Source organism: Sturnira hondurensis, unplaced genomic scaffold, assembly GCF_014824575.4.
Source record: "Sturnira hondurensis isolate 20B ecotype Veracruz unplaced genomic scaffold, ASM1482457v3 Scaffold0008761, whole genome shotgun sequence".
In the NCBI taxonomy this organism is placed as follows: domain Eukaryota; kingdom Metazoa; phylum Chordata; class Mammalia; order Chiroptera; family Phyllostomidae; genus Sturnira; species Sturnira hondurensis.
In genome coordinates this window covers 509,553-531,303 of record NW_028081392.1, presented here as the reverse complement: position 1 = coordinate 531,303, position 21,751 = coordinate 509,553, and the positions used below count along the sequence as shown (strand labels likewise).

The 21,751-nt window shown below is 53.4% G+C and overlaps 1 protein-coding gene across 1 annotated transcript; it reads left to right on the top strand.

The window, feature by feature from the left end:
• Positions 1–839: 839 nt before the first annotated feature.
• TBATA (thymus, brain and testes associated) lies at positions 840–14,180 on the top strand. Its single transcript, XM_037055800.1, has 9 exons — positions 840–883; positions 2,258–2,490; positions 4,404–4,559; positions 5,445–5,524; positions 6,705–6,875; positions 8,765–8,846; positions 9,572–9,716; positions 11,298–11,350; positions 12,402–14,180. The coding sequence occupies exons 1-9, from the start codon at positions 840–842 to the stop codon at positions 12,518–12,520; spliced, it is 1,083 nt and encodes a 360-aa protein (XP_036911695.1). The 3' UTR covers positions 12,521–14,180.
• Positions 14,181–21,751: the final 7,571 nt, after the last annotated feature.

The following is a 21,751-nucleotide window of genomic DNA, read 5'->3' as shown; positions in this document are numbered from 1 at the left end:
CACCAACTTCCCGTTCTTTCCAACACTGTCCCTGGCATCTGGAGCCCCCAGCTCTTTGGCAGCCTGTGCCTGCATTCAGGCCCGTAGATTTAGATGAATCTCCACTCTTGGCTTGGGCACCTGTCATCTTGCACCTGTGTCATTTAATTCATTTACTTAATAACACAACGGACACCAGCAAACGCACCTCCCAAACTGAGACCTGGTGCGTGGCCACAAGCACGTCTTAGGTGCTCCTCTCCCCGCCCCCTGCCTGCTCTCGGGAAGAGCCGCCAGTTGAATTCCATGATTCACATTTCCCTGCTTTCCTTTTCTCGTTTCATCACATGTAGAAGGTAATTTTACTTGCTTTTGAACTTCGTGTTTAATAAGGATCTCAAGCCTTGTAGTTTTCTACCACTCGCTTTCCTTGTCTTAGCATTATATTTGTGAAATTCCTCTAAGTTGTGTATAGACGTGGTTCATCCGCAGTTCATCCATTTTAGTTGCAACATAATTTCAATTGCCTGAATGTACCACAGTTTATTTATTCATTCTTCTGCCACTGGGCGCTCGGGTTGTCTTCAGGTGCTTACTAGTCTGATCCGTGTAGGTTTGAACAGTCTTACAAACAGCCCCACCTGGGCTCGTGTAGGAGCTGCACGTGGGCATACACGGGGGAGAGGACCTGCTGGGTGACGCAGTATGCCGATGTCCAGGTTCACAAGATATGGCCAATCTTTTTCTCCCAACGTGTCTGTTCCAGTGACTGCCTCGCTGCCAGTCTGTGAGAGCTCCTGATATCCATCTTCAACACTAGTGTTAAGTGTCCCGACCTTGATCCTAATAGAGACCATACAATGGCTACAGAGGTGACAACCCAACTGGCTGAGCATCCACTGAGGTAAGGCCCCAAACGTCTACCCTGCTGACCTGAGGAGGAGGTGGGGACAAAAGTGGCCCCAGGGGAACTCAACAGACTGAGGAGGGTCCAAGGGAGGCAATGCCTCCTCACCTCCCACTGCCATCGGCTAGGTCCCAAATGGGTTCTCAGGCCTGAGGTACCTTAGGTCCCAGGTGGGACCCCTCTCTGCGTGGGGAGAGGGTGTGGTAGTAGGTGCCAGGAGCGCTGAGCACAGGAATTCCAGGGATTTTCAAGGGGTGACTTTGTTAGTTGGGGGTTAGGAGAGGCGAGGCCAGTTAAAGTAACTTTCAGGAAAGGTTTGATTTATTTCTTTAAGCCCCAGATCCCTTAGGAGCGAATCAAGGACGGAACAGGAAACCCAGGGGCCTAGTCAGCAAAATCCTCAGAGGGTCCTGAGGCAGAACACCTTGCTTAGCATACCCAGAGTCCATCTATACTCCAGATGGGAGAAGGACTCCCTCCAGCCAGGGCCACCGGGAGAAGGGAAAGCAGACAGCAAGCAGGCAGGCGGTCCCACCGGGCACCAGGCGGAGAGCAGCCCACCTTCAGATCCTTGCTGGACGCACTTCGACCTCTTCCTTCAGGGACAGAGGCACAGCGTGTGCAGGAGAGGGAAAGGGTGCGGGGTGGAGGACAGAGAACCTGAGACGGCTTGTCTCCAGTGAAGCGAGCAAGAGCTTGAAGCTTCCCTGCAGCGTCGCACCCCTGAGAGCTGCACCCTCGGCTCTGCATCTCCTGGGAGGGGCTCCCACAAGAAGAGGATTTGCTGGTGTAGTCTGACCCTGAAGCCTGCTTTGGCCCCCAGTGCTGGGTCTGGGCTAGAACTGCCCCCAATGGAATGAGCGGGGGACACGGGGGGAGGAGTGACAGCCTACAATTGGCTTCTCTTGGGCTGCCAACATTTGGCTTGGGGAGAAAGCCTTGCTGGGGTCAGCCCTCTGGTTCTGGAAGAATATATAATGTGCCTTTGCTCCAGTCCGGGTATTTGGATGAGTAGGTGGGTCTATAGCTCCTCTTTCTGGCTGGAGAGATGGTTCCTGCGAGAAAACTGGGGTCCTGGGGGATTCCATCTGCGTTCTCTCAGAGGGACCCTGGCTCCCTGCTAAGTACCTTAGGGAGACAGAAGCCTCCCTGGGATGGGGGATTGTCCCAGTTAGGAAGATCCCCCAGGAGGCCCAGCTCTGAGCTCAGGTTGGGGATGGGGGGCGGGGGAGGGATGTTGTGGAGAAACCCTGGAAACCACATTTCAGAGTATCTCAGGAATAGACTCTGTGCTAAGCCCCGAACTCTGAGTCTGGGCAGGCACTGCTGCCCGGAAGCTTCATTAGCTTCTTCCTCACCCTCTTCTTTCAGTCCAAGGGCTGAGCTGAAGGCTGAGAAGCCAGAGCACAAGCCAAGAAGCCACGAGACCGACAGGCCACAGAAAGAACCGCTGGTCCCAGGGATTGTGGATTTCAAGGCGATCCCAGAGGCACTGAGGATCCCCAAGCCCCAAGTCCCTGGCACCTACCGCTTCGGCCGCCTCAGCCACCACTCCTTCTTCTCCCGGCATCACCCCCACCCACAGCGCGTGACCCACATCCAAGGTAGGGCGGGGTGGCCAGGGCTTGCCTGGACACTGGTGGGGGGTACTTTTAAATCCTGGAAAGGATGGATCCAGACCCTATTTCTAGGCTGAGGCCCAGAGAATGGGGACTTGGCCAGGCTCACAGAGCTGCTTAGCTACTCGCAAGCACTTGGCCAAGCCAAGACTTAACTTGAGGGTCAGGCTCCGAGGGCAGACCACATGGCCCTACAGAGTTTCCCTTGCTGATTCTCCCATAAATCGGAGAAAGGGGTGAATGTTCTGCCTCGGAGCTGCACTCTGTTCGCCAACACAGGTCATTTTGCCAACCCAGCAGTGTCTACTGAGTGGGAACTCCGTACAAGTCAGGTACTTTCTTAGACCCTGGGAATGTGACAATGAACAAGACAGTCCTGGTCCTCAGGAGCTAACCCTGGGGGTGGGGGGAAGGACGGAAAAGAGACCAGGCATCAGAGCATGGTGAGGGCCAAGGCTGTAGAGGGGGAGAGCTGGTGAATGGCATGACTTCTGAGCAAAGAACTAAAAGAAGAGGGGGCATGAATCAACCATGTGGGGGTTGGGGCTGGGGTGCAGCGTCCTGGGCAGAGGGAAGAGCGAGTGTGAGGGCTCTGAGGCAAGCCTCCTGCCTCTACAGGAGGGACAGCGAGGGGGCCAGTGTGGCTGGCACAGAGTAAGGAGGAGGAGAAGGAGGTGCAGCAGAGAGGCAATGGGGACCCGCGTCCTGTGTCCCTGGAGGCCACTGCAGCCATCACTGAGCCCTGTCACTGAGTCAGATGAGAGCCACGGAAAGTCGAGAGCGAAGCATTGTACGAAGTGACTTTTTGGCCTCTGTCTGGGTGGTGGCTCGAACCAGGGAGGTCGTAGTGGGAGAGTCAGTGGCCCTGCTCTAGAGATATACCAAAGGTAAAGCCAACAACATCTGCTGATTGATTGAAAATAGTGTGAGAGGGAAAGAGTGGTTGATGTTGACTCTCAGGTTTTGGGCTCGAGCGACTGGAAAACCAGAGTTGTATTGGCTGGGATGAAGATGACTTGAGAAGGGGCTGTGGAGGATGGGGGAGGACTTGGGAGTTTGTAAGAAGAATGTAAGAGGTTCAGAATGTGAGCTGTCTTTTAGACATCCAGGTGGAGACACAGAGGAGGTCCGGAGTTATGGGGAGAGGTGCAAACGTGAGAACGATTCAAGGACCGACGGTGGTTGAAGTGGCGGACCTTGGGATTGTGCAGGAGACTGTGTGAATAACCTGGGGGCTGAGCCCCAGGGACCCCAAGGCGAAGAGGCTGAGAGGAGGAGATGAGGAGTGCCTGGGAAGCTAGGACAAGCTAGGAGAGTGAGGGGCCTGAAAGGAAAGTGTTTCAGGAAGGAGACAGTAAGCATTCATTCTGTCCTGATGAAGCCGGCCCCCCAAGCTGAACTATCCAGCAGTAACACGGTATCACACAGACCGTAGGCCGAAGGGTCTGCAGGTGTATGCTGCCTGCCACCGCCTCCAGGCTGCCTGGCGCTCAAGTCTGCACAGGCCGACAGATGGCAAAAGGTTTTATCCAGAGGCTTTAGCTAAATCTCACCCTCTGTGGTTTGAGCCCAGGTCCCTCTCGTCAGAGACTATGGCTTATTGCCTCCGCTCCCACGTGTCCCTTGTCGGGCTGCTACCTCTGTATGCTCACACTTATAGCCAAGTGGACCTCCAGACCGGGGTCTCAGGAAGCCCGACTTGCTGCATGATCCTGAGTGCATCACTTGGCTGTCTGTTCTAAGTGCCCGGGGTAAGGTCTGGGACGTGCCGCAGGCCGTCTGGGCCCTAATGATCTATAGGCACTGGAAGAAGTGGGGCCAGCACTCCCCCTGCCCGGCCTGCTGGGGCTCTTGTGGGCCACACAGGCCCCCCTCCCTCATCCTCCACCCCTTCACAGATCTCACCGGGAGGCCCGTCTGTGTCGTCAGGGACCAGTCCTCTCTGTCTCCCTTGCCTCAAGCCGCACTCTTATCCCACTGTCTGATGGGGATGCCCACCGTCCCTGCTCCCGTTGGCGACCCGCAGTCCAATCGGGACCCCCGGCTTTTTTCTGGTGGGTACTTGGGGCACAGACCCTCTACCTTGGGGTTATGCCTCTCTCCAAGGGCTGTCCCACTTGCATAGGCGCCTGAGAAAAAAATAGGATCACTTGGGTACCCCATCTTCCCCTTATTACTCCTCTACACCTGCATCTGCATTATCTTCCCACCCTCAAGTCCTCAAAAATGCCCTTGCTTGGATTTGATTATTACTCCTCCTGATTGAGGAGTAACCACAAGCAGAGGACAAGCAGATGTGGGCAACAGTCATGTGACTTACAGCTACAAACAGGAACGATATTGGAAAGATTTAGTGCTTGTCAGAATAGTCAGCCACGGTGGCACTGCTGCAGCGTGCCCGTGCCCGAGGCCTCTGCTCTGCCAGTCTCCGCCCTTTCTGTCATGGGGGGTGGGGGCAGGGCGGTGTCCTGCGGAAGGAGCTAGTGCAGCCTGCGGACATTGAGATTTGGAAGGCTTGGTCAGGGCTCTGTACCACCCTCTCCAGTAGTCCAGTGTTTTAGTAACTGGCACGGCATATCAACTGAATCTCAGTCTTGGATTCAGTTTCCTAAAAGGGACAAAGCTAGATTAAACCACTCACATCTTGGCATAAATGGTCAAATGCTCTCCAGCGGCTCCCAGTCAAGCCACAGGCTAGAATAACCACAGCCCCTCCATAGCCCCTCCATTGCCCCTCCATTGCCCCTCCTACCCACGGACAGTGTGACTCCAAATCCTTCCTCCAAGGGCACCGCCTCCCCTTCCCTTTAAGATGCAGGTGGGCAACTGGGAGGAGAGGATGCTCTTCCACCTACAGCCCCCCAACACCTGGTGCCACGGGGAGGGCAAGGAGGGGGCCCCCAGACATCAGTTGCCAGGGTCTTGTCCCCTTTTCCCAGAGGCCTGGAAGAAGGAGTTGAAGGACCTGGCTTCCCAGGTGGTCACATTCAGCAAGGAGAATGAGCCGAGGAACAAAGAGGTGGGTGCAGAACAAAGGAGCTGTTTGGGAAGAGGCCCAGCCCTTTGTAAGGAAGCCCCGCCCCAGTCTGGCCAACCTGATCAGCAGAGGAGCAAGTGTGCGCAGAGAGCTGCCGTGTGCATGGGGAGGGGGGATAAGTACCAGCCCAAGGGAGGCGGCCACAGTGGGGGCTCAGAGGAGCAGAGGAACGTAGGGGGAGGGGGGAGAAATGCAGGAAGAATTCCTAGAGCGGGGGACGTCCTCATAGAGGCACACAGCGCAGAAGCTCGGAAGGTGGAAAACACAGGACATCTTCAGAGAGCAGGGAGCCTAAGTGCAGGGCAATGGGAGAGAAGGTGGGAAGGGGCCGACCTAGAATGTGGACAAGAGCAGCTTGTTCTGATCTCTGAACTTAGTGTAGTGCCTAATCTCACAAAGAGTGGAGAGCTGCTGAAGGTTTTCAAACAGGAGCGGAGTGGCCTTATGGGTGTCATTTGCTGATCAGTAAAGACGAGTTGGAGGCGGCTTGAAGGTAGTAGGAACTGGTCCTAGGACAGGCCTGGCCCTTTGTGGGTGAGTCTTGTCCTGCACTTGTGGTGGGCAGCAGAATTCTCATCTCTGCTCCGCAGCTAACTCACTGGGGGCAACTCAGCCAAATGCTCTGGCTCTCAGTTTTTCTTATCTTTAAAATGGGAAAAAAGATATTACCAGTCTTAACTGGACTTCCCGAGTCTAGAGGCGCCAGGCTTTGTGCTCACAGGCTCGGCTTAGGAGGGTTTCCCAGGGCTAAGAAAGGATGCCAAGCTGTGGGAGACAGACCTGGGGGCAGCTAAGCTAGGAATTAAGGTAGGTGGTGGGGTCATCAGCACAGAATACTGATGGGCTAGGGGGAGCGGTGGCAGGGAGGGCCTGGCTGGAGGAAGGACCACCGTGGGTGGCCAGTGTTCAATGAAGTTTCAGGAGGAAGAGCTTTGGCTACAAGGGAAGGGCCCCTGCTGGGGAGAGGGGTGTAGGACAGGGTGGGGCTGGCCTGTTCCACGTCCTGGGTCCCTGTGATGCTTGATGCTGAGGTTCCAGGAGACGTGACCCAGCCTCCTATTCTCTTCTCTTCCCCTCTGTCCTCTCTCCCATCTGTCTGTCTGTCTGTCTGTCTATTCCATATCCCTGCCCCTGGAGTCCCTGGACACTTTTCTTCCAGCAGGAGGAGCCTAAACGGGAGCAGGGGGCGAAGTACTCGGCAGAGACTGGGAGGCTCATCCCTGCTGCCACCCGAGCGCTCAGCCGCCGCCAGTCCCGCCAGGGCTCAGGAGGCTACACCTCCAGCAGAGATGGGGGAGTCCAGACCTACGTCCTGCAGGATCAGGAGCTGCTGGTGAGACCCTGGGAAGGCGGGGGGCTGTGGCCCTAGAGAGGCTCTGGTCTGAAACCAGAGAACAGGGTGGTGTTGCTCCCAGACCTACAGCGATCCCAACTAGAACTCTTGCAAACTGCTAAGTGTGTACTCTCCGGGGGATACTTGCACCTAAGACTATAAGACCTGAAAACTCCAGACCTGGGAGTCAGGAGCCCAATCCCCTGCTGCTTCCAGGTTTCGGTGTAATCTTTTCCCTCTTTGTTAAGTCTTTTCCCCTCTTGGGGCCTTAGTCCCATGATCAAGCCAAACTGGGGGAATAGACACATTATCACTAACGTCTGTTCCCGCTTCAGCACTTGGCAAGTTAACGAAGGGAGCTGCAGTGGTGGAGTGAGAAGCGTGGAGACAAAGGTCCCGCCCAGTGTGTCCTCAGACCACCCCCAGTGTGTGGCACCCTGCCACCTGCAAGGCTGGCCCCAGCCTTGTCTCCCCACACTCTAAGAGGCATCTGGTCTGTGCTATGACAAAGCACAAAGCCCGCCTCCCCACATTCAAGTTTCCCCATCAAGGCCTGAGATGTGTCCATGACTCGTTCCAGTGGGTTAGGGTATTGAAAGTGCCTGTTAAAATGCACACGTGTTCTCCAGGAAAGGCCAATTAGCCAGAATCTCAACGCCTTGCCTGTGACCAGTACATTCAAAACAGCCCAATGATGTGAGTGGAGCAGACAGGGCCCCAGATCCTCATTTCAGAGATGGGGAGGCTGAGGCTCTGCCAGGTGACATTTTGTGGCCCAGGTCCCCATAGAGGAAGCAGCACAGCTGGGACTAGAACACAGTACTTTCTCCACCATAGGGCGGCTCCACCTTGCCTGGAAATAGGTTCTCAGGTTCCTTGGGGAGGGTGCACAGGGCAGGTAAGTTGGATGCCGGGGCAGTTGAGAAGGACCCTGGGACAGAGTGGGGGCAGGGCCACCATAGAGGGTGGGTACCTGGGGGCGAGGGTGGACACCCTAGCAGGCACAGGCCTGGGGGTAAGGCAAGCCCAGGTTCCCCTCTGACCTCCACTGGTTCGAGTGGGCTCTCCTGAAAGACGGAACCCCCTTTCCTAGGACGCCAGGTGCTCCACCTCCCATCGCGGGCTCAAACTCCAGCCAACCACAGACACAGCCGCCATCAGCATCATGTCCTAGGGAGCCCCCGTAGCCCTTTCAAGACAGAGCTGGATCTTTTCCCAATGATCCTTCATTGGAGGATGCAGGGGGGAAAGGGCCCTGAAGCAGCAAAGATGGCAGATGCTGAGGACACAGCCGCAAGCAAAGCGGGCATGCTGCTCGGTGGCGGGAAGGAGCCCCAAGCTGAGCAGCTTGCAGGACCAGCCAGCCCCCACTGGGATCACCCCGCCTCTTTGCTAACATCTCCAGACTCTGAATTTGGGAACTTCAGGGTGGGGGGGCTCTTGGGGTCCCTGAAATCTCCACACCAAGGATTCTGGCATTTGGGACTCGGTGCGTCTCTGAGGAGCTGACTGTCCAGCTCTGACTTTGCCTTCCCAGGGAGGGACTTGGGGTGCAACCAACCAGCCCAAGCAGGGTTCTGAGATGAGGGGTCCACCTATCTGGTTCTGCGGGTTAGTTCTGCCTCCATCTCCCTGCTAGGTACCCTCCTCTCTCAAGGCCTCAGATTGCTTACCTGTTCCATGAGGGATTAAGACTCTTCCCCCAGGGCTGCTGGGAGAGCAAGCCCTCTGTAGAATGCAAAGTCCCATGCAGATGGGAGGCAAGGACGATCGTGGGGACCACTTTAGCCAAGCACGTGGCTCCGGAGCCCACTTCAGGGAGCAGGCGCCCGCGTGGCCCGCTGGAACAGGCCATCTGGCATGCTGACCCATGTCTGTCCCGCCCACAGATCTTGGAGCTCCTTTGTCAGATCCTGCAAACAGACTCCTTGAGTGCTATCCAGTTCTGGCTGCTCTTTGCTCCCCCCAAGGGTGAGACTCAGCCCCATCCCAGGTCATCCTCGGAGTGGAGGCTGCTGAGGGCCTTGTCCACTGGTTCAGCAGCATTCTGATGTCACTGGGCCTTCTGCCTAAGCCTCCAGTCCCCAGGATATCCATGACCCTTTTCCTGGGAGGGGGCCCCTCCTTTGCACTGACTGGCACCTGGGAGGGAGAAGTCCAAAGACCAGACTTAGTGGACTCAGCCCCTCACCCACCACCATGGACAACGTGCACGCACACAAATGCAAATGCACGTGCATAAGAACACACATGTACACACACGTGAACACATGAAAGGACATACACGCACTCACTGGGACGGAGGTGGAGGCTATGTCTAAGTGGGAAGGTGAGGAGCGGTAAGAGCTGAGAGCTGATTGGAAAGGCTTCCTGATGGGAAGAGTGAAGGGGGAGAAGGGGGCAGGTCCCTTATGGGCTTCCCAGATGGGCCAGGGTGTGTGGTAGGCAGGTGGGCCAAGGGCAAGGTACGAGTGAGGAGGTGTGGAAGGGCTGGGCACACGGCACACCCAGGGCCAGGGAGAAGTGGGACCTCCCCATGGGGCCCTGTGGGCAGAATGTGAAGTGCTTAGAGAAAGCTGTCCTGGGCCAGGGTTAGGCAGGAGGGCTGGAGGCCCCGGTTCCTGCATGTCCCATCCAGGGCCAGAATGGGGTCTGGGGGCGTGCCCCTGAGGACTGCTCCCTGGCTCTGCTTACAGAGAAAGACTTGGCCTTGGGGCTCCTGCAGACAGCAGTGGCTCAGCTGCTTCCCCAGCCTCTAGCCTCCATCCCAACAGAAAAACTTCTAAACCAGCTCCAAGAAGTCCAGGAACCACCTCAAGAAAGGCAACAGCCATCATACAGGTGGGCTTCACATCCCTCACTTGCCCCTCTGTTCCCAGATGTTCCCTCACATTCGGCACCTGTCCTCCAGGTGAGGCTAGTGGGGTCCAGAGAAGGGAGCCGGCGCTGGCCGAAGCCTGGGCCAACTGAGCCTGTCCTGGAGGGGGAGGTGAGTCTCTCCCATGGGACCCTCCAGGGCTACTTATGCTGCTCAAAGACCCAGTGTGCCAGACCAGACTCCAGCTGCCAGCTGTGGGGGTGCCCGAGGGGGTGACCTGTGCCAGCTGTAGCAAGACAGGGCTGGAGAACGGCAGCTAGCCCTCCAGAAGCTCTTGGGGAGACACAAGTGGAGAAGGAATGCTACCAGGCAGGCAGCGGTGCCTCTACGTTGGTATTAAGGGCCCTGATGGCTGGAGAGAAAGAGACTAACCCCAAGTGGGGAAAGGAAAAGTGAGGAAAGGCCTCACAAAGGCGAGGAGGGCCAGACGGCCAGCACTGGCGCCTGCAGTGCCGGGTGCCCATGATAGCTGCCTGCCATCGCTGGGTGCTTTACATGGTTCTAGTCCACACAGCCACCAGTGGAGGCCCTATCACCTCCATTTTACAGATGAGAAAACTGAGGCTTAGAAACAGAATGACCACAAGTCACCTGGCTGATCAGCAGAAGAACTGGGATTGGACTTGGGCTTGCCTGCCTTATATGCCTGGCTGTGCTCAGATTCACAGCAGAGCTTGTTAAAAGTGAAAATTCCCAGATAGTCTAACACAACTGATGCCGTGAGAGGCAGGTACACAGGAACTGTGCATTTTTAACAATCACCCAAGTATTTCTGCTATGGCTTAGAGAGCCCTGCTGGGTGAATGGGACTTGAACGAGGGAAGGTGGGGTGGGCGGGTGTTGGGGAGCAGTGTCAGGAATGGAATCAGGAATGTGCGCACTTAGAGGATGTCAGGTTGTGGGGTGGCTGCGGCCTGACGGGCCTGGGGAGGAAAAGGCAGGTGCCTGTGCTCACTTAGACTTGCTGAAGGTGCGGGTGCTGCGTTTGGTTTTCTCTTCCACGTGGGGAGGCCAGGGGCGGCCAGAGGAGCAAGGCCGGCTTGCCTCACTGTGGCCTTGGTGAAGCCTGTCTGCTTGAGCCTCAGCGTCTCCTCTCCACAGCCCCTCTCCCATAGTTGTAGGGAGGACAGATTACATCCGGTGCGTGAGAAGGCTTGCGGAAGTGTAAAGCCGATACAATATAAGAGCATTATTAGTGCTTGTAAGTAATTCATCAGGGAAGCCTGTTCTCATCTTCCCCAGGAAGGTTCCTGTCTGCAAAGAGACAGGAGACCAAGAGAGGGCCCACCTGGGGCGGCGCTGGCGGAGTGGCCTCCCTCACAGCTCCCCGGGCGGGAGTGCCTCGGTTCACTGTGACCGCGGCAGGTGGTGGAGTCACAGTTGTCAGGGTCCCCCTTGGGGTGGTGCCAGCCCCGGACAGACACTTGCTGGTTCTCAGGGAGGACTGGCTGAGAACCTGGCTCGCCTCCCCGTCCACGCCACTGCTCAGCCATGGCCCACCGGCCTGGCCTTGCCCAACCTTCTGTCCTTTGTGTTGGTTACAGCCAATCCTGGAAGAAGTCCAAGGCAACAGCTCTACCAGAAAGCGAAAAGCCAGGTAAGACTCCACGAGGCAGGCCCCTGAGCCTCACTGGGGCCCACCCTGGCAGCAGTCCTTGGGAGGTTTAAGACTCCCTGGAGATGGGTCTCTGCCCAAAGAAGCTGTTCATCTCGTCCATTCATCCATTCACTCATTCATCTGTTCAACAGAAACTTACATAGCACCTGTGTGCCAGGCTCTAGGGACCGTTGGGAAGAATCCAGACAAGTCCCTGATGTCAGGGAGCTTGCATTCTTGGGAGGAGGTGTGCAGGCAACGAATAAAAACGTACAAGGGGCACACATTCTGTAAGCAAAGTAGGGTGGGGTGGGGTGGTAGACAGTGAGAAGGCCTAGCACGGCAAGGAGAGTGCTCTTTGAGCTGAACGACGGGACAGATTCAGCCCGAAGCAGGTCAGGGGAGAGCCTACAAACAGGAGTCCTACCTCCTGGTGTGATGGTGAAAGAGTGAGCAGACCAGGGTGACCTGGGCCTTGTGGGTTGGGGACAGTGGTAAGAAATGAGATGAGACAGATGGACCTGGTATGTGGCTTCATGCAGAGGACACAGGGGTGCACTGGAGGTTTATGGGCGGGACCCCTCTGGTTTCTGTGTGGAGTATGGACTCTCGGGGGCTGGAGGGAACGAGAGAGGTGAGGGAGGAGGCTGCTGCAGTCACCTGGTGTCTTAGACCAAGGCAGGGAGGGGGTGTTCGCGGGGAGAGAAGGCAGTATCTGCCACGCACGAGATTCTCCCTCGCTAGACTCTACAGGGTCCTGAGTGGCTGGCGGAGTGTCTGCAGAGGGTGGGTGCTTCATAGATATTGTTACCTGGATGTAGAAAGAAGAGGGTGGTCGTGAGGCTCAGAGAAGAGTCCGCTGTCCCCGCCACCGGCAGAGCCCAGAGCAGAAGCAGCGTTGACTCGGGCTCTCAAGCATCTCCCCCGCTCTTACACATCTGCCTGGGGCCTTGCCGGGGCAGGGGTCCCCCCAAGTCCCCTGGGAGGCTCCCAGGTAAGGCTCTGGCCCCTCCTGATCCTCTCCCACACGCTGTGTCTCCCCTTCCCCCAGATCACATTGGAAAAGCACAAGTTCTGCAAATACATTCAAGTCAGAACACAGAAGAGAAAGCGCCAGAGCCAAAGCCAGAGTTCCAAGGAGTCTGCCCTGCTCTGCCCGCCCCGCTGTAAAGTCAGCCCGGAGTTCGAAGTTGCTTTCGCCTCTACCACCTCAGCAGCAATACGTGCTTTCCTATCACACAGAGTCTATTAAAATAGGGTCTTCCCTTTAAGAGGACGGTTCCACTCTCCTATCAGCAGCAGGTCTGTGCTTGGGTCGTTTTTTCTCGGTGACGGGGGTGAGCTGCGTGGACCCACCCCCACTCCCTTGGAGAACTCCTGAATGCCAGGGCCCACGCGGGGCTCCCCTGTTCCTTTGCCTTCCAGGGAACGAAAGAGCAAATAGCGTCTGGGGCGGCCTGAGGAAGCTCTGCCGCTCCTTGAACCAAGGCACACGAGGCTCTAGGCAGGTTAGAGTAGAGGTCAGGAACCCGCAGGCCTCCTTAAAACAATCATCAATACCAATTATCGAAGTCCCGCCAGGCACTGAGGCAGGGACTTCGGTAATAGCTAATGATGAACAATGTTACCTGACCCCCAAACGTCAGAGGGCTTTGGCTAAATATAAATGACAGATTTGCTCAAGGGTCTTAGGGTTTGCAAACTGGAAACACAACTAGGCGATACCCAGAGTGTTCCAGAAGAGAAAGAAAAGCGGAGGGTTTGTACAGTAAAAAGCTCACTCGGCCCTGCACTCGCAGCCCCCAGACTGGGCGGAGGTATTTGTCGGGTGTCTGGTGGTCTGGACTGCAGGGCAGTTTCTTCCTGAAGTCACTCCGCTGGTTTGCTGAAGTCTGGATGTACGACCAGGCATTTCCGCACAACACACGGACGTGCGTCCAGGCTTTGACACAGGGTCGGAAAGTTCAAAAGTTTAAGTTCTCAGGGTAAGTTAAAACAAGAATTGTTTCCCTGTTGCCTCAGACTACTTAATTTCTATAATTTAGCAGCTTGACAGTAACGACTTTATTTTATTTCTTCACTCTAGCCCCCAAACACTACGCGAACTGTTCTACGTACTTTGTATGTATATATTTGAGTCTCCCGAAAGCTCTATGAGGTAGAGCATTAATATTAGAACTACAGTTTTATAGATGAGTGAACTGTGGCTCAGAAAGGTGAAACAAGTTGTCCGAGGCACATAATCAGTGGCAGACCCCAGATCCAAACCCAACACGTCTGGCCCCAGAATCCCCGCTACCAACAGCAACCCTCACCAGAAGTGGTGGCTACATTCCTGAAAAGTGCAACGCTTAGCAAGATGGTGGTTGGCAAGGTCAAGGAGGAAAGGGGTGTCATCCTGTAAACGTGACTCAGATACCCCCAGGGTGTGTCTGTCTTTTAAGATCTGGAGAAGCTGGCCTTGACCCCCTGGGAAGTCCAATGTCATCCTTGAGATATCTGCAAATTCCCCGAGAGGTGCAGGGGAGGAAGGCCCCGAGATCTACAATGCCAAAGTCACCTGCGGCCCCGTGCTCTTCTCTGAGTTCCGTCCCTGGATTGTGGCTCCATTCCACAATCCGTTCCGTTGCATCGCTGCTCCACCTCCTGTCAATTCAGGCAGATGAAGTCCCTCAGGGTTTTCCCAAAAACCCCATTCCCAGGAAACTTTTGTGTGCTTTTGTGTGTGGTGCTAGGCTTCAGTGGAGATTAGACACTGGACGGGAATTTGCTGTGAATCCAGCAAACAGCTTCACGCTCAGTATTAAATAGCCTCGGTTTTGAAAAGTCCTTGGCCACTCACTCCCCCAGCGGGGCGGGGGGGGGGGGGGTTCCGGGGGGGGGGGGGGGGGGGTTCCTCCGTGGCAGCCTCTCACCCTATCACTGGCTTTCTCCTCCTCTGTCCTCTCCCCTGGCACCAGTTTCCCCCTAGAAAGCCAACGTCTTAATGCTTTTCCAATTTTTTATTGTGGTAAAATAGGCATCACCTAAAACGTACCACTTTCACCATTTTTAAGTGTACAGTTCAGTGGTGTTAAGCCTAGTCACGATGTTGTGCAGGCATCGCCACTGTCCGCCTGCAGAACTCTTGTCTCTCGCAAAACTGAAACTGTGTGCAGGAATCAATAACTCCCCATCCCCCGCCCCTAGTGCCTGGCAACGGCCATTCTGCTTTCTGCCTCTGAATCTGGCTGCTCCAGTACCTCATGGAACCACACAGTCACACTTACTTGTCCTTCCGGGTCTGGTTTGTTTCAGGCAGCATAACGTCCTCAGGGCTCATCCACAGTGTAACACATTGCTGTTTCCCCTCACATTTATTTTTTTTATCGATGCAGCAGTTCAGCTTCTCCCCCCAACCTCTCCAGCCCCGCCTTGACCCGTCTGACCTCATCACAGGTCTGTTCATGGAACAGGGTCCTTGCCTCTTGGCAGCTGTGGTTATGAGAATGTGCCCTCCTCTGCTACAAATATTTAAGAATTCACACAGCAAAAAATTCTAGAAGATGTCTACCTTCAAAATAAACCACACTTGTCTGCACAAAAACCCTGGCTCTTGGGGTGATCCTTCTACCTCACCTTTGATTTTTCAGGAAATATTGCCATGAGGTGTTTGCCACTGCAGCTTCCCACGGCTTTCTCAGTCCACACACTGCACCTCTCGTCAAATGTGCCTAGTCCATCCTTCAGTGTATTGATTCTGCTTTCTCCATCTGTGGTTTGCTTTTGCAAATCCGTGCAAAGTGCTGGAGTCGCTGCTGGGCCTTTGCACCCATGGCCATTGCACTTAAAGAGCAGATGTTCCCAGGCCAGCTCCTCACCCACCTGTTTTGAGGGTGGATTGTGAACAGGTATTTCTCAGTAGCCCCGAGGTCTATCGGGAGGGAGGAAGATAAGGACACTGAGCGGAACTGTGGACACATAGGAACACAGTGGAAATAAACACTGTGATATGCAAATGGAAGCTACCATATTGCAAAAAAAAAGGATGGCCCAACCATGGTTGGGTGGGATAACTTCACCTCATTCAGTGCTCACGACAGTACATCAGGTAAGTGTGATTAGCCACGGTTTACAGCAACATGTCAAAGTTTACCCAGCCAGTAGGTAGCAGATTCAAGCCCAGGGCCAAGGGGCTCCTCAGTCGCTACCCTTTCTGATACACCACCAACATGCTTGCCACACCCCTAACTCTACAGTCTCCAGACAAAGAAGTCAACTCTTCTCTCACTTCCAGCCACATCACTCCCCTCACCCCCTCGGTTCTTGCTCTCCAGCTCTTGGCTATGGAGCAAGGCAGGGCTGGCTCTGACTCCCAGGCCCTCTTTGAAGTCTCCCAACAGAGAAGCATCCTCTTTCCCCATCTGAAGGGAGCCATTAGGAAACCTCAGAGGGACAGCCCACTGGGGGAGTGGAAGGTTCCAGACATCTGAAAAAGCACTGGTCAGAGTAGTCAGTGGCCTTCCTCGTCCATCCGTCCGCTGCACTGGGCCTGGGTCCCTATGGCCTTGTGCAGGCTGGTTGCTGGGCTGTGGCCCTTGGGTCTGTCTGGCTTTGCACAGTCTCTGTGCTCTGCTTGGCCGCACTTCCTGTCTCAGTGGCTCGGCCCCATTTGACTTCTGGGTGTCAGGACACTTTGGGGTCACTCCTAAGTTTTTCCCTAAACCCAGGCCCTGGAATTTCTCTCCTTACCTTCTGCTTCTCTGACTGAAGCATGAAGACAGATTTTCCCTTCGAATTATATTCGTAGCATCATGGTCTTGAGTTGTTATAGAAGTTCCTCATGTCATGAAGATAAATATAAATGCGTTAAATCAGCCCTGGCTGGTATAGCTCAGTGGATTGAGTGTGGGCTAGGAAACAAAGGGTTGCCCGTTCGATTCCCAGCCAGGGCACATGCCTGGGTTGTGGGCCAAGTCTCCCAGTGGGGGCCACGTGAGAGGCAACAGACACTGACGTTTCTCTCCCTTTCTTTCTCCCTTCCACTCTCTCTCTAAAAATAAATAAATATAATTTTAAAAAAGAATTGTTTGGTCATCATATGTCAGGAAAAAATAAATAAATGTGTTAAATCAAATCACTGGCCACCAAAGTTCATCTGTTGTACCACCAGAGTGTACTCACCACACCCTGAGAACAGCGACTAGAACCGATAGCAACCAAAGACGAGAGAGCCACCTCAGGACTCTTGGCTCCAGGGCACACGTCGGGGTCAGCTTCTTGCTGCTCAGTTTGCTGGCTCATCAATCTCCCCACCCCACCCATCCCACTTAAACAGATGTGAACGGCTGGAGACCAACTCCAGCAAAGGCAGGGAGGAGGGTTGTAACCTCACTGCTAGAGCCTCAGGGTCCCATTGTTGGGCCGGGGCCATTCATCAGCTCTGTAGCCCCTTCCGAGCCCATGCGAAACCCTGCTGTGGCCGCCACAACATGGTGTCCAACTGAAGCTTAGACATCTGCAGTAACAGAGATCTCACCACTGTTACAGAACAGACCGGCGGGGGCTGGGCGGGGGGCGGTGAACGATATACTATTACCTAAAGGACCCCCCCGACTAGATTTGCTTTGCCTGCTACAAGAGGAAAGACGTCTCTCAGTGCCAGAGATTGGTGAAAAGGAAAGGAATTATTTATTTAAAAGCTATACAGATTTAGAGTAATGACTTAGTGTCTTCATTAAAATACTAAAGTCCTTCAGAATACCCACAGATGCACACAGTTCTTCCTTCTCCCTTTGCCGTAGGCCAGGGTATGTACTTCAGGAAAAGAAGTACAAGTCTGTGATTCGGGCTCCCAGCACCATCAGCTGTGTCGCTGCCATGATCTCCAGTTAATCCAAAGCCATGTGGCACCTTCTCACGGCCCACCAGCAAGAGTCCTTTCACCCCTTTTCTTCCAGGCAAAGTCTCTCTTGTTTCCTAAGCCACGTGGCAAAAGGGAGCACCCCAAAGTCGCGTGGTCCCCACCTCTGCCAAAGTCTCGTGGTCCCAACCTGGTATGCCTGCCATGCCTGAGTTTAAATCCCCACGCCAATCTTCCTCTGCAGCCCCATTTCTGGCTTTTCCCACAGTCAGTTACACCTGCCCACATCCCTGTATTCTTCCATCTTTACTGGGCTGCCATTGTTAAGTCTGGTCAGGCATGGCCCCAACGGTGTGGAGCCAGTCATCTCCAAGCTCTCATGCAGGCGCTGTAACCAGGGGGAGTTTCTTTCCAGTTACATCCTGGGTGGAAGTCACTTCCATCCCCCTGTCTCAAAGCACAGCCACAGCTATCTAACATATCTAAGAAACCAGTTAAAGGTTATAGATATGTTAAATGACCATGCCAGAGGCTAACTGCAAAGCTGTTGCTGTACAAAACAACTCTCAATGGCCCTGGTCCATCTGTCCCTTCCCCCAGCTCAGACTGGTGGGGGTGAGGATATCCTGTATATATATTTTCCTCTAATATTTCCTGGGCACCCTGAGTTCTGGACCCCATTACAAATCCTCATTTGGGCCCCCGACCTTGGCTGTATCCTGTTACACTACCTGTCCTAGCTGCTCCAGATTTAGTTCTGTCCCCAGAGCCACAGTGATCAGGTCTCAGTGATCAAGTCTCCTTCCCCTGGCTCTTTTTGCCCGTGTCAGAACTCTGCAGGAAGGCTCGATTAGACCACACCTCCTTTCAAAGTTTTTATACTGTTGGGAACCGCCCTGCCTGGTTTCAGAAACTGTAACCCCTCATGGCCAAGACTCAGTAAAAAGACCTTGGGACCATAAGCCATTAAGGAGACAAAGCTTATCTTCCTTGTACGGGTGCAGCCTCTGCCCCCTTTCACTTCCCCCTGCTTGGCACCAGGCAGATGACTGGTTAGCCAATGACAGGTAAGATTCCTCAAAGGAGGGATGATCTAAGACAGGCACAGTCTCGAAGGGGCCCCCAGGGAAGGACTCGGGGGGCTACAGAAAAAAGAGGTGATGGGCTCTTGCCCCTCAGCTTTGACATAGCCTGAGTCCTCATTCCGTCTGCAAGAAGTCTCCTAATCTCTTCGCTGCCTTACTTCCCCCACCCGACTTAAGCCTGAAACAATGCTGGAGGTGGGTGCAGCCCTGTGCTGGAATGGGCAGGTTCCCAGGGCAATCAGGCCTAAGAAAGAATGCAGAAATTCCTGCAAAACCTGCTTCGCTAAGAATACCCTCAAATTAAATGATAAAGGTCCAAGCATGAAATAAGTATTTCCCCAAAGTTTTATGGCCCTTTAGCTATCTGACCCTGATTCAGAATAAACCTTCATAGTTCTTTGAATGTTATCTATTGTTTGATCCTTACTGCCTGACAATGATTGGTGAGCTTTACCTGTATTTCTGTGCAAATTAAACCCAATAAAAGCCCACTGAGGAACAGGCTCATGGCCCTTCTCCTTTGAGAGATCAGCCACCTTGCCTCCCCGTGAAGATCATGTCTTCGCAGACTTATTCTCATCCGCGGTGGCTGGGAGGTGGGCAGGGGGGGCGGTGGGCAGAGCTCCCCCCCACATTACACCTTTTATTTTTGAATTTTTCTTATTGTGTTAGCTAATACTTTCAGAGAATGTAGTTAATAATAATGATAGTAGGCATTTTAATATTTTTAAGAGAAATGCCTGTCATTTTTCACCATTAAGCATTCCAGGGCCTGGGTTTAGGGAAAAACTTAGGAGTGACCCCAAAGTGTCCTGACACCCAGAAGTCAAATGGGGCCGAGCCACTGAGACAGGAAGTGCGGCCAAGCAGAGCACAGAGACTGTGCAAAGCCAGACAGACCCAAGGGCCACAGCCCAGCAACCAGCCTGCACAAGGCCATAGGGACCCATTAAGCATTAGTTGACTGTTTATATATCAAAGGTATGTCAACTGAAATACCTATTTATAAGTGTTTCATTCTTAAGTGTTTAATGTGCATTGTAAACGTATAAGGAAGTTACTGTCACTATGACAATAAAGAGCTGAAAAAGAAGTAACTTGCACAAGGTTATACAAATAGGAAGCAGATTCCAGATTCAAATGTGGCAGCTCGGTGGGCAGAGCCTAGGCCCTTGACCCTGTCTGGTCCATAGTAACTTCATGTGGTAGAGACTGGTATTGGCACAAGTTCATAGAGGAGAAGTTAGAAGAGAGGTTAAGTGATTGGTCCAAATGCCAACAGCTTGCACGCATATCCTTCTCTGGATTTGCAGGGCAGTCTTAGGATTCACCTCTGCTGCACACGGGGTAAATTTCTTCAGCACGTTGCGTGATTTTTCTCAAATCTGTATTCTATCTCACTGCCTTGGTCTCCAACTATACCCTTGATATTACTTTACTCTATTTACTAACACTGTGATGCTGTTATTTTTGTCTTGCATTTCTCTTCTTAGCCCACACAACCTCCTTTTCAACTCTCTATTCTCCACTTCAAACTCTCATTCCAAATGGTTTGTTATCTTTAATTTTTTGAGAACACACAACATTTCTTATATTATATTATCTTCTATTCCTGGGGGTGTCTTCTTCCAGAATTATGCTTCATCGTTCTCTGACGTGCTGTTTTCCTCTCTCCCTTTCCTTCCTTCTTTGACTCTTCCCCCCTCCCTTTTTTCCTGTAGCAATTTTTGCATGGGTACGATATGCACAAACTGTGGCTTTTTGATTCTCCCCTTTGTTCACCTGTGCCCTCCCCTCTGAACTTGACAGCAGAGTGTCCCTGGTTTATAGTCTCCCCGTTTTCCTCTTCAGCTACCTGGGGGCAGACTGGGTCCTGGGAAGCCAGCAAATCAATTGTGTCTCTGCTTTCTTCACCTATACTTTTTCCAAAAATGAGCTTTTAGTTTTAGAACCATTTTAGATTTGCAGAAAAATAAACAGAAAATAGCACAGAGCTCCTATATATCCCACACCCAGTTTCCCCTATTATTTTTTAATACATCAGCTTTATTGAGGCCTAATACACAAACCATAAAATCCACCTGTTTAAAGTGTACGACTTGATGGCTTTCAGTGTTCACAGAATTGTGCGACACAGTCAGTTCCAGAACATTTTCCTCACTCCAGAAAGAGACTCCTGCACCCAGGAGGAACGCCCCTTTCATAATAGGTCCACAGTGAGTGTCCTATGCCCACTAGTCACTTTCCACGTGCCTGGAGCTTCCTTTGCCCGTGCAACCTCCAACCATTTTCTGCCCCTATGGATTGGCCTATTCTGGCCACTTCATATAAACGAAATCAAAATACGTGCTTTTCTGAACGGCACCTTTCATTCAGCAAAATGTTTTCAAGGTTTTTCCATGTGGCGGTAGCATGTATTACTATTTCATGCTTTTCATAGCCAAACAATCTTTCGTGATATGGACATACCAATTTTGTCTATCCATTCTTCAGCCGATGGGCTTCTGGGTTGTTTCTGCAGTACCTTTCGGCTGCTGTGAATAGTGCTGCCATAGACATTGTGTATGAATTTTTGTGTGTCCAATTCTTGGGGGCATCTACCTAGAGGGGATTTGTTGGGCCACGTGACAACACTATGTTTTATTTTTTTGAGAGATGGCTGGACTGTTTTCCAGAGCCACTGTACAATTTTATATTCCCGCGAGCGGTGCGTGAGGGTTGGAATTTCTCCACATCCTGCCAACGCTTGTTCCCATCTGTCTTCTTAAAATTCCAGCTACCCTAGTGAGCGGGAAGTGGCATCTCACTGTGGTCTGATGCACCTTCCTCGGATGGCACATGGTGTTGAACCCCTCTCCTGTGCTTATTGGCCATTTATGTATCCATTTTGAAGGATACTGTCTATTCGGGTATAATTTTGCTTGAAAAGCAAAACTCCTGTTTGGTATATGAGGACTCTCCATCCTGCCTGGGACTTTCCTAGGTCTACAGGGGGCGCCCTGCAAGGAAAGCCCGCCACCCATGTTGGTCTGAGGATCTCAGAGTTCTGCTTGCTCTTCGCAGCCGAGCAGTCTGTGCGTTCCACCCACCTAAGCCAGCTGGGCGTTGGTGGGGGGAAATGCATATTAGCAATTCCTCCACCTCCATCTAAGGTGCCCTTTACCCCTGATGGGAGGGAGATAAGTACCAGGGGCTACAGTATCCATCTGGGCACTCCCACACCCACAGTCCCTTTTCCACCAGGCTCGGGGGCGGGCCCACCTGTGAGGTTCCTCGACCTCTTTGCCCCGCTGCTATCATCATACTACTTTCAGGGAAGGAAGTAGGTGTCGATTCCTGCAGCCTTCGCTCGGTTTGGCCTCAGTTGTGGCATCTCTGGGTGAACCTTCCTGAAGCACATGGGTGTGGTTGAGACCCTCCCCAGGTTTCTACAGTAGTGACCCATTCCTTGCTATCTCCATTTCCTCTGGGCCC